This window comes from Schistocerca cancellata, chromosome 4 (genome assembly GCF_023864275.1).
Source record: "Schistocerca cancellata isolate TAMUIC-IGC-003103 chromosome 4, iqSchCanc2.1, whole genome shotgun sequence".
Taxonomy (NCBI): Eukaryota; Metazoa; Arthropoda; class Insecta; order Orthoptera; family Acrididae; genus Schistocerca; species Schistocerca cancellata.
The window spans coordinates 867,205,099-867,217,990 of record NC_064629.1 but is presented as its reverse complement, the minus strand read 5'-3'; the positions used below and the strand labels follow the sequence as shown (position 1 = coordinate 867,217,990).

The 12,892-nt window shown below is 38.5% G+C and overlaps 1 protein-coding gene across 1 annotated transcript in view; it reads right to left on the bottom strand.

The window, feature by feature from the left end:
• The window catches only part of LOC126185006 (leucine-rich repeats and immunoglobulin-like domains protein 3), a 76,180-nt gene that overhangs the window by 43,549 nt on the left and 19,739 nt on the right, over window positions 1–12,892 (bottom strand). Inside the window, exon 6 of the mRNA XM_049927733.1 lies at window positions 8,050–8,193. Coding sequence (XP_049783690.1) covers window positions 8,050–8,193 — 144 coding nt within the window. The remainder of the gene's footprint in view (window positions 1–8,049; window positions 8,194–12,892) is intronic.

Sequence of the window (12,892 nt, the reverse complement as noted above, 5' to 3'; positions counted from 1 at the left end):
TCATACACATCCCATAAATATAAAATACTTCACAGTCTTACAAATTAAAATCTTATTTATTACACTCACTGTAATGATAAAGCGGTCGACTCAGAATGAGAACTGACACTGAGTTACCAAACAATGCAAAATAACGAGAGAGTAAAAAACTTCAGTATGTACATTAACTATGATATGTATATATTAGAAATTTATCATTGTAGATGAAAGATTTGTAGCGACCAGTCACTATTTACATTATCAAACTTATTTTATTACTTTTTAATAGTTTCAGATAGTTTTTCATTTGTTGAGTGTAGCTATCAAATTATTAATACATTGAGGTTAAAGAATGAGAACATGTATCTAACAGTAACCAGAAGTTGACTTCATTATCAACTTGTGCAGAATTTTATCCACAGACTGCACTGTTCCTGTTATGAGGAATATTACAGATTTACCTTACATTGGAGTCCACACATATATCACAAATTTAATTTAAATATACTATGGCAAATACTAATCTCTAATAGCTGGTATGACATTACTGACGTACATTCTTTGGATATACAACATTTCTTCTACTGGCAATAACACATACAATTTATTTGATATTTTTATCAGATATTATGAATTCAATTATATATTTACTATTTTGATATGAGAGTAATGAACAAGTTTTTCTAAATATTTGTGGATCACTGTGATTCTCTGTCCTCCCCCCCACCTCCCCTCCCCAAAGCACACACTCGCACGCACACGCACACACATCACAACACATTCTGTCTAATCAAAATCACAAGTTAAGTTACTCATCCAAATACACATTAACAAAAATGATGCACCACAAAGAAGTTATACAATCAGTAGATGTGATGTACATGTACAAACAAACAAATTATTGCAATTTCAGAAAAATTGGATGATTGATTCAAGAGCTGAAGCTTCACAAACTGAGAAAGTCAATAGCATGCTGTTCTATTTCTGGCCTTTATGCACATAATTATTCGGTTTGGCATTGATTGACAGAGTTGTTGGATGTCCTCCTCCGGGATTTTGTGTCAAATTCTGTCCAAATGGTACCTTAAATTGTTAAAATCCAGTCCTGGTTGGATGGCCATAACCATAATGCTCCAAACGTTCTCAACTTGGGAGAGATCTGGCGATCTTGCTAGCCACGGTAGGGTTTGGCAATCACAAAGACACGTAGTAGGTACTCTCGACACATGTGGGTGAGCATTATGTTGGTGAAGTATAAGCCCAGTATGGCTTCTCATGAAAGGCAACAAATCAAGGCGTACAATATCGTTGACATACTGCTGTGCTATAAGGGTGCCATGGATGACAACCAAAGGAATCCTTGCTGTGAAATGAAATGGCACTCCTTGTTGTTGGGCTGTATGGCAAGCAACAATCAGGCTGGTATCACAGTGCTCCAGGACGCCTCCTGGCATGTCTTCATTGGTCATTGGGGCTCAGTTCAAAGTGGGAGTCATCACTGATGACAATTTTACTACAGCCAATGAGATTCCAAGCCAAATGTGCCTGACACCACAGCAAACAGGCTTGTTGGAGTACAGAAATCAATTGTAGTCGGCACAAGGGGCACTGTGAGCTCAGTCCCATTTCTGTGAGCCACCTATTAATCGTCCATGTGGTCACTGAAACACTGAAGCACCAGTGTTGGATCGATGATAATGATGAATCTGTGGCTCCAAGAGCCCTCTGATTGTTGCTCGGTCCTCTCATTCTGTCTTACCTCTATGTCGAATGCTTCGTTCTTGACGCTGTGCTTGGCCATGGTTCACCCATTCCTACCAACATTGTCGAACAATGGCATCATTCCTATACAAATGGTGAGTGATAAACTGATTACTCCAACCAGATTCTTTGAGCCCAACTATGCATCGTCTCTCAAATGCTGACATCTTCATATACTGTTCACACGCCTGCCTATGGGGTATAATTATTGTCCAACTGAGTATACGGAATGAAATTTACATAGATTTTATGCCCTGCTATTGACACATCCCCTTGTTGACTATCACTGCCAGCTGCACAGCGAAACTGCGCTGCAGCATCACACATTCATTCACTGGCTGCTAAAGTTTACAGAGCTGCATTTTAGGTTGATACCTGTATGAATATAAATTTGTGAAGAATTTGGACAACTCTCTCGTGGTGTGTATTTTGTTTTACAGTGTATCTTAAGATCCACAAACAAGTTAAAACTATTTATAGTAAACTAATGTCAATTACTCATACCTAAATTACCTACTATGAGAACATGTATTTTGATGTGGCATCTAATGTTACAGCTGTACTGAAGAGCAATAAAAGTGCCCTTGTCATAAGGTTCATGTTATTCCATTAGGCAGATTAGACAATGCTGAAATTTAACTAAAATTTCATAGCAAATCATTGGAAGTGGCTGACATAGCTTTGTTCTCTCTCTTTTTTTTCCACATACTGTATATCTGCTGCCCTAGTTCAATTTCATGTATAGAACAGGCATTCACGGAGGTATTCACTATCTGATGCACCAACTAGCATCCACTTCTGTGGCACCAAGTTTCCACATTTTCATCTTCTCATACAGTCATTAATGGTTCCAATTAATTAATAATGATTTACTTTAAAGTTAGTACTGCAGTATCTGCACAGATAAATTGTAAACTGTAAAGTTGTAGGCAGAGTATTTTGACAGAGTAACAAACACGATTTACATTCATTTCTGACTTTTACAATTGTCCTCACTCCACCAATTAGGGACCTTGTTACGATGGGCTGGCTTGCATATTACAATGATACGGATAATATTACCATCAAGATTTTGTGGAGAAGCCACACTAACATATAGTTCCTGAAGAGGGACAATAGCCTTTCCAGTACACACATGGGCAACTGTCTGGGTGACTCATTTTCCTTGTAATATTAGCTATGATGATTGTCTTTTCTTGGTACTGTGCATGGCTGAAAGCACATAGAAACTACAGCTGTAATGTTTCTACAGGACATGACGTTCTACTGCATGGTTTAATGACAATGGCATCCCCTTGAGCAAAATACTCCAGAGGTAAAAGAGTTCCCCACTCGGATCTCCAGGCGGGGCCTACTGATGGTGACATTGTCATCTATGGGAGGAGGGGAAAAAACCTTAGCTTTTTACGGGCTGAAGCGTGGACTGTTAGACCCCTTAATCAGGTAGGTAAATTAAAGAATTTAAAATGAGGAATGGATATACTGAAGTTAGTTATACAGTGGGATTTATTGAAATGCAGTGCCAGGAAGAATAGGATTTTTGGTGTTGTGAGTACAGATGTAGCAACACAAAATCTAATAGGTGTAATGCAGCAGTATGACTAATAATGAATAAGACCAGAGTGCATGTCAATTACTGCGAACAGCATATGGAACCCATTAGCATAGCCATGATACACACAAAGCCAAGGCCTACCACAGTACATTTACAGGGTGACAATTATTGGATTATATGAAATAAATTTGTCTTAACTTCTGAACGGTTTGTGTTATGACATTCAAACTGCACAGTTGGCTGCGGGGCAACATGGGGATTAGCATGCGTATGCACCTTGTTGTTGTCGGCCACTTGCACATGAAAAATATCACGGTTCTGTGTGCCTGAGCATATAGCACTAGTGAAGGCTTACTATGCGAGCAATAACAGCCCAACTGCGGCTCAAAGGAAGTTTGTGACTTAGTTCAAACTGAGGACAACTCGTGAAAGTATGCTAACAATCAAGAATTTGATTCACAAGTTTGAGAAAACAGATAGTGTTCGTGATGACAGTGTTGGCAATGTTGGTCATCCTGAAAGGGTGAAAACACCAAAAACATCGAGAAGATACGTGCTGTGTTTCATACCAGCCCCAGGAAATCAATCAGAGGAGCTACACAACAGGTGGGAATCTACTGGGAGACACTGTGACAAATTGTTGTTGAAGACCTGCACCTCTTCCCATACAAAATTCAAACCTATCAGCTGTTAAACCTAAGGGTCACAGGACAACGGTTGTGTGTCGCCAACACTATTGTTCACAGAATTGACGAACAGGACTTTGATGTGAACTGGGTTCGGTTTAGTGACGAATGCCACTTTTATATCGATGGGTTCGTCAATAAGCAAAATTGGCACATTTGGAGGACTCACAATCCGCATTTCGCGATTGAGAAGTCTCTTGGCCCTCAACGAGTGACCGTGTGGTGTGCAATGTCCAGTCATGGAATAATTGGTGCGATAGTCCTTGATGGCAAAGTGACAACTGAATGGTATGTAAAGGTATTGGAAGGTGATTTCATCCCCATTATCCAAAGTGATCCAGCTTTCGACAAGATGTGGTTCATGCAAGACGGAGCTTGACCCCATCATAGCAGGAGAGTGTTTGATGTTCTGGAGGAGCACTTTGGGGGTACCCCGCGAACACTGTCATGGGTCTCAATTGGCTGCCATATTCTCCGGATCTGAACACATGTGATCCCTTTTTGTGGGGCCATATTAAATTCAAGGTGTACAGCAACAATCCCAAAACCATTGCTGAGCTGAAAACAGCTATTCATGAGGACACTGACAGCATCAATGTCCCGAGAACTTCAGCGGGTCATGCAGAATTTCACTATATGTCCGTGCCACATCATAGCCAATGTTGACAGGCATATCAAACATGTCATAACCTAAATCCAAATATCTGTAGTAACATTACATGTTGAATAAAGAGTGTGCACACCATAGTTTGTAACTAATTTATGTTTTTTTTTCATATAGTTCAACAATTGCCACCCTATACATTTACATCTACATCAATGCTCCACAAGCCTCTGTACAGTGCACAACAGATTATATTCGTGGTCCTTACACGAAACGAACAAAGTGGCAGTAGAATCATTCTACAGCTACCCTCAAATGTAGGTTCCTTAAATTTTCTCAACAGTGTCTTTCCTCCAGGAAGAGTAGTACAAGTGTAAAAGAATACTAGTTCCACAGACAATGAAGAGATTGAAAAAGTAAGATGAGATAAAAGAAATTATTCAGAATTAAGGGAGGTGAAAATTTAATTATGATGGGCGACTGTAATTCAATAGTAGGAGAAGGAAGAAAATGAAAAACAGAATGGGGACAAATGAATGAATGGATAAAAAGTCATATGACAAAATTTTGCACAGAGCATAATTTACTCACTGCTAATACTTGGTTGCAAGAATCACAAAAGAAAGTTGCATACACGGAAAGACTGTTGTACACATACCGTAAGGTTCAGAAAGAATATATAATGGTAAGGAAGAGATTCTGAAACAAAATTTTCAACTGCAAAACATTTCCAGGCACAGAAGTAGACACTGACCATAATTCATTGGTCATGAACTGTATAAATTGCACAAATGCAAGAAATAAAGGAGATGGGACCTGGATAAGTTTAAGAGCCTAGATGCTGTTGAGAGTTTCAAAGGGAGCATTAGGATACTATTGACTGAGAAAAGGAGAAAGGAATACAATAGAAAACAAACAGGTAGCACTGGGATATGAAGTATTGAAGGCAGCAGAGGATCTAGTGGGCCCAGTCGAAATGCTTGGATACACATGAGATACCGAAAGTAATTAATGAAAGAACAAAATACAACAATACGGAAATGAAACAGGCAAAACAGAATACAGACAATTAGAAAAGGATATTCACAGAAACCACAAAACAGCAAAGCGGGAGTGACTAGACGAGAAATGGAGAGCTGTACAAGTATGCTTGAGTATGAGAAAGATAGATGCAGCATATAATACATTTATAGAAATTTTTGGAGGAAAGTAAATCCTGTGTATGAATACGAAGTGCTCATATGGCAAGCCAGTACTAAGCAAGGGAGAGAAGACTGAAAGGTGCTAGGAATATACAGAAGGATTACACACAGAGCAGAAACTTGAATACAATATTATGGGAAGAGATGAAGATAAAATGGCAGAAGTATGGTATGAGAAGAGTTTGACAGAGCACTGATGGACCTAGATCAAAACAAAGCACCCAGAGTAGACAACATTTCCTCAAAATTGTTAGTGTGATCCTTGGGAGAGCCAGTCACAACAGAACTATTTTACAAGATACACGTGACAGATAAAATACCACCCGATTTCAAGATGACTGTAAGAATCATAATTCCAAAGAAGAAAGGTACTGACAGGTGTGAATGTCAACAAACCATCAGTTTAACAAGTCATTGTTGCAAAAAACAGAAACAATTTGTTTACAGAAGAACAGAAAATGTAGAAGCAGAACTCGGGGAAGGCCTGTTTGGATTCTGGATAGATGCAGGAACACGTAAGGCAATACTGACCCTATGACTTAACTCAGAAGATAGGTTAAGGGAAAGCAAACCTACATTTATAGCATTTGTAGATTTAGAGAAAGTTTTTGGCAATTTTGATTAGAATACACTCTTTCAAGGTAGCAGTGTTAAAATACAGGAACTGAAATGTTACTCACAACTTGTTCTGGAACCAGGCTGCAGTTGGCAGAGTTGAAGGATATGAACAGGAGACAGTATTTGAAGAGTGAGTGAGACAGGATTGTAGCCTAACCATCATATTATTCAATATGTACATTGAGGGCAATATTATAGTAAGGAAAGATGAAGTTGTGTACATCACCACTTGACTACTCTCGTATTATTTGTACCATTGCTTCCTATGACAATTCTTGAATTTTTGCCACAGTGAAGCTTTTATTATTTATTGTCACATATTGGCTGAACTTTGCAAAAATAATTTCGATGATGTTAATGCATCAGTGATGAGATGATGTTTGGTTTGTGGGGCGCTCAACTGCGTGGTTATCAGCGCCCGTACAATTTCCCAACCTTTGCTCAGTCCAATTTCGCCACTTTCCTGGATGATGATGAAATGATGAGGACAACACAAACACCCAGTCATCTCGAGGCAGGTGAAAATCCCTGACCCCGCCGGGAATCGAACCCGGGACCCCGTGCTCGGGAAGCGAGAACGCTACCGCGAGACCACAAGCGGCGGACAATGCATCAGTGATATGGTAGAAACCAAACAACCCAGTGACGGTGTTCTTTTGCAACCATGCCAACGAGACACTGTTGAAACTGTGACTTACTTTGTTTCATAAATTCCAAGAGCTCTAACTTAACACAAATCATTCAGAACTTGCAGAGTGCGATGGTTTCATCATTCAATTGAGTCAGCTTTTTTTTGTTAGCATTGCTAGAGCTCTATCTTTGATAACTGAATGATATATAACATTATCCATTATATTGACAGACAGCCGACAAAGTTTTCTAGCGGCTGCCCCTGAACCACTTATGAAAAAAACTTTTTAATTTATTTCCTCATGGTGGTCACTCATTTTCTTCAATTTGTAACACAGGAGACAGTTCAGTATGAAACCAGAGGAAGTTCCTGCATACAAGACAGTAATTACTGTCAGCACGGGAACAGCAATACTTCAATATATGCTGTCACATATCCATTCTTTCCTGACACAATGACCAGCTTTTACTAAAGTTTCATCCCATCACACAATGTCTTAACAATGCCACAACAACAACATCATTTCTTTCGATTATAATTCCACATTATTAATTTTTATATATCTTAAACTGACAGCTTTGACAACTGTTGACAAAGTAGGTTTTTTTACTGTTGCGTGTTCTTTGCTCTTGCAAGAACAACATAATGACAACAAACATTTTGTTGTAGGTTTTTGATCTAATAAGAGTGAACATATTTGGTAATAGAAGTTAATTATTTCTGTAGTTATAGTGATATGGAACACAAAACAAAAGTTGAGTTGCAAAGCAGATTTATGACAGTCAGCATAAATAGTGGATCAATAAATCATTAGAACATGCTTATTCACTTATTTATTCAATTTAATATAAAAAAATTTTCCACTAGGCAGATCAGTCTTTAGGCTGAACTGAGAAAACAATATCTTACTAGTCAATAGCTAGCACAGAATGGATGACTATTTCCAACACAATGACCTTGGTACACTTAACTGGCATCCCAATTAGAAATTTCTTAATTAAATCTGTACTTACATAACTGTCAACTGTTGACAGAACTGCCATCCATCAGCTTCAATGGCTGAAATTTGATTGTTACTTAGGTTCAAATGATTTAGTAACACGAGACCATATAACCATCCTTTTCTAATGGCACTTATATTGTTGAAATCAAGATACCTACAAAAAAAGATGACATTCATAGTAAATACATTGTTTGTTTGTTAACTTCATGTTCCATACAGATGTATGATTTCTATCACAAAATGTAGAATAAGTCAGTATACATGTTACATTAAAATTACTAAATAGCACAATTACTTAAATTTAACACAAATTTATATATTAATCTTTGATCCGACATGTTATAATATATACACCTTGTGTTCTACATTACATATTATTTTTTTAAATACAGATGTGAGTAATCGCTACCCACCCTCTGTTACAAATTGCAGAAACTGAAATTATTCTACAGAATAAGAGGAACTGTGAAGGAGAAACTGTTTCAGTGTCTTTTCAAATTTACTTTTGCTCTGTGCCAGACATTTTCTATCACTGTGAAAGTGATCAAATTTTTTTTGTTTTAGCACTGCGTATCTCATTATATACTAAACACAATCTTAATGTGGACTAACAAAAGTCATTTTCTCTTGTCGTATTTTAATTAAGTACATCATTGTTCCTTTTGAACTGCAGTGGATCCTTTATAACAAACTTTAAGAAAGAATAAATATATTATGAGGCAGTAGTCAAAATGCCTGACTACATAAACATATGTCTTCAAATGGCTCTGAGCACTATGGGACTTAACATCTGAGGTCATCAGTCCCCTAGAACCTAGAACTACTTAAACCTAACTAACCTAAGGACATCACACACACCCATGCCAGAGGAAGGATTCGAAACTGCAACCGCAGCGGTCGCACAGTTCAAGACTGAAGCGCCTAGAACTGCTCGGCCACACCAGCCGGCAAACAGATGTCTACAAGATGATCAGTATGAGCATCACATATTACTGTTACAGCAGATTTTTGAGCAATTGTAACATAATGCATATGGTAGTGAGTTATCACCCAGATGGAAATTTTAAGATGTAAAATTTAAGAGTTGGCTCGGCTGAAGGAGCCGGGGCAAAGAACAATGGCTAAGGCTTTCACAGCAGGCTGTGCAGTCACTGGCAAAGCTAGTGCTCAGATACGTCTAATCTGTGGGTTTTCCCAAGAAGCAGCAAGTGGCTGGACGATAGCAAGGCCGGTCTGCTGTGAGTGGTTTTTACAATAACAACAACATGATGGAAGATGGCTATCTTCAAACACTTTATAATTCAGTAGTAAAGTGATAGACCACTTTCACACTTTTCAAGGGACTTCAAAAACATGATGTAAAATGCAGGAAAATATAAAATGTGGGGAATAGCGTTTTAAGCTGTAAAAGTTACATATAGGATACCCCCTTGCATTTTTGCACTTTATGTATGATATATGTACATAACAGGCATCAAAAGACTTGTCAGGTACTTTTTTATTATCTAATAAAGGTTCATTATCTTATAAAAACTGCTGCTGTAACTGGAATTGATAACTGTCTGGGAAGTAGAAACGTTTGACTTAATTTCAAACGTCATAGTCGATGTTTTTCGAAAGCCTGCAGCTGTCACTCATTATTTAAATAATGAAATACTGCACTACGTACGTATTTTTCATGCTTAGCGATGTGTTTCGAGAATTTTTTCTTGTTGTCAGGTGCAAATATGTACAAGTATTTTGTGTGGTGTTTGAATACATATTATTCTGCATCTCTCGCACTGCAGTCATCTTTTTGAGGTTATCAGGTTCTGTGCCTCCTCAGTTATGTAGAAAACCACACACACTCAGACTATCACTCACCCTGTTTGTGTAACATCACAAAAAATGAAACGAAAATACTGCATCTGACAACAAGAATAAATTCTTGAAACACACTTTGCTCAGCATGAAAAAATTTCACAACTGGCACTGTGCTTAAACTAAGAACATTTGAGCAACGCAAAGTGAATGATGGTTTCAACTAGCGCTACATGGGGGCCAACGCTGAAACACGCTAAATATGGTTCGACAAAGGTGTCACAATGATCACAACAATCACGCAACCGCATTGGCGTGGTAAAGAGTTTGGAAATGGTTGTGAATGGTCATGATACCTTTATTCGAACGAACCTAGTTACGCCCATCAGCCATCATGCCAAGTAGTGCTTGGCAGCGGCGGGAGGTACGGCATGAACTGTTGCAACTTTTACACATTTACCAGTTCAAATCCGCTGAGCAACTACATAATATTTGTAAACACTACTGGTCGCCCAAAATCATTCCAGCGTTATTTTTTTCTCGACAAATCTTTTTTCATAATGCGTAAATCGCAGAAAAATTATAAATATGTTGATACAAAATCGGGTGCAAATTAACATTATGGTCATAGGAAAACTGACGGGAACAAAAAAATGTCATAAACGACAGGAAAATGTTAATGCTGGGAATGTAAAAGTGGGGTTATACTGTAGTTTAATGTCTAATTGTAGCGCAAATCCAGTCATATCAACTTATCCACAGCACTGATTTATTAAGACTTAAGTGACTACAGTAATTGAACACATTTACAATAATCACTGAAAATTATTAAGTATAGAACAATTAATACAACTGTGCTAAACAAGATGTTAGATGATAGCGTATCAATGCAGCTATCATTGCAGAAAGCCACAAATTTGTATGTACTTTATTTACTGCAACTTTATGTAGTTTAAATATTTTTAATTACGTAAATGTGTCACATCATATTCTCCACAGACATGCAACACATGAACGCAGTAGAGCATTTCTCACCTCTTTCCACACATAACCACATTACATTTGTCTAGATTATTAATTGTTTTCTGATTTATTTATTAACCGTTAATTCAGCCACTATTAAAAACACTTTTAACTTAATATTTCAGTAATAAGTCAATTTGTAATATTATTATTCAAATGGTGATTCGTTTTATGTATTTTAAGCAAGTTGCGGAATTTTGGTGGAGGAATGCAAGTTCTCACAGACATGACCAAAGAGATGCTCGGGCATTCTGTGTCATGGAAAAAGTCTTGGGACCAAGGAAGGATTCAGGAGTGAGTTGAGTTTGGCACAGTGTGTCAAGTCAGCAGAGGATTAGCTAGACAAGTTTGATGCAGGGCAGGCTTTAGGTAATGCATTGAGAATCTAGCAGTGGGTTAAAGTGTTAGTTTTTGGATGGCAGACAGCCATGTGAATACTCTAAAATTCACTCTCACTTAGATAAAATGCCAAATGGGACTTTGATTCCAGGAGTTATCGGGAATCATCATCATATGATGTCCATTATACACTGAAGCACCAAAGAAACTGGGACAGGCATGCATATTCAAATACAGAGATATGTAATCAGGCAGAATACAGCGCTGAGGTCGTCAATGCCCATACAAAACAACAAGTGTCTGGCGCAATTGTTAGATCAGTTACTGCTGCTACAATGGTAGGTTATCAAGATTTAAATGAGTTTGAACATGGTGTTATAGTCGGCACACAAGCAATGGGACACAGCATCTCCGAGGTAGTGATGAAGTGTGGATTTTTCCCGTATGACCGTTTCACAAGTGTACCGTGAATATCAGAAATCCAGTAAAACATCAAATTTCTGAAATTGCTGCAGCTGGAAAAAGATCCTGCAAGAATGGGACTAACAACAACTGAAGAGACTCATTCAACGTGACAGAACTGCAACCCTTCCACAAATTGCTGCAGATTTCAACACTGGGACATCAACTAGTGTCAGCATGTGAACCATTCAACAACAGATCGGTACAAGCTTCAGGCCCACTCGTGTAACCTTGACGACTGCACTTCGCAAAGCTTTACGCCTTGCCTCAGCCCATGAACACTGACATTGGACTGTTGATGATTGGAAACAGGTTGCCTGGTCAGATGAGTCTCGTTTTAAATTGTATAGAGCAGATGGACATGTATGGGTATGGAGACAACCTCATGAATCCACGGACGCTGCATGTCTGCAGTGGACTGTTCAAGCTGGCGGAGGCTCTGCAATGATGTAGGGTATGTGCAGTTGGAGTGATATGGGACCCGATAAATCTAGATACAACTCTGACAGGTGACACGTACATACGCATCCTGTCTGATCACCTGCATCCATTCATGCCCATCGTGCATTCTGATGGGCCTGGGAAATTACAGCAGGACAATGCAACACCCCACATGTCCAGAATTGATACAGAGTGGCTCCAGGAACACACTTCCAAGTTTAAACACTTTCATGGGCCACCAAACTCCCCACACATGAACATTGTAGAGCGTATCTGGGATACCTTGCAACGTGCTGTTCAGAAGAGATCTCTGCCCCCTCATACTATCACGGATTTGTGGACAGCACTGCAGGATTCATGGTGTCAATTCCCTCCAGCACTATTTCAGACATTAGTCGACTCCATGCCACGTCGTGTTGCGACACTTCTGCGCGCTCGCAGTGACCCTACACAATATTAATCAGGTGTACCAGTTTCTTTGGCTCTTCAGTGTAGAATTTAATGTAATTTACTTTCCGTTCAAATGGAAGTGAATTTACTTATAATTTCACAAAAATTAATATTGTGATCGATAAAGGGTACTACACACATTGATAAGTTTGGTGATTATGTGTGCCTAGTTAAATATGGGACTATTCTTTTCGGGAACCAGAAAGTTTAACCACAAATTAATATTGTATTAATTTATTTCTAGCTGATTGGATTATTGTAAGACCACCATGTCTGCATTTTCTTTCTAATGATTACGTGAATAAACTATCAATTTGACCAACACAAATTTTGTGGTG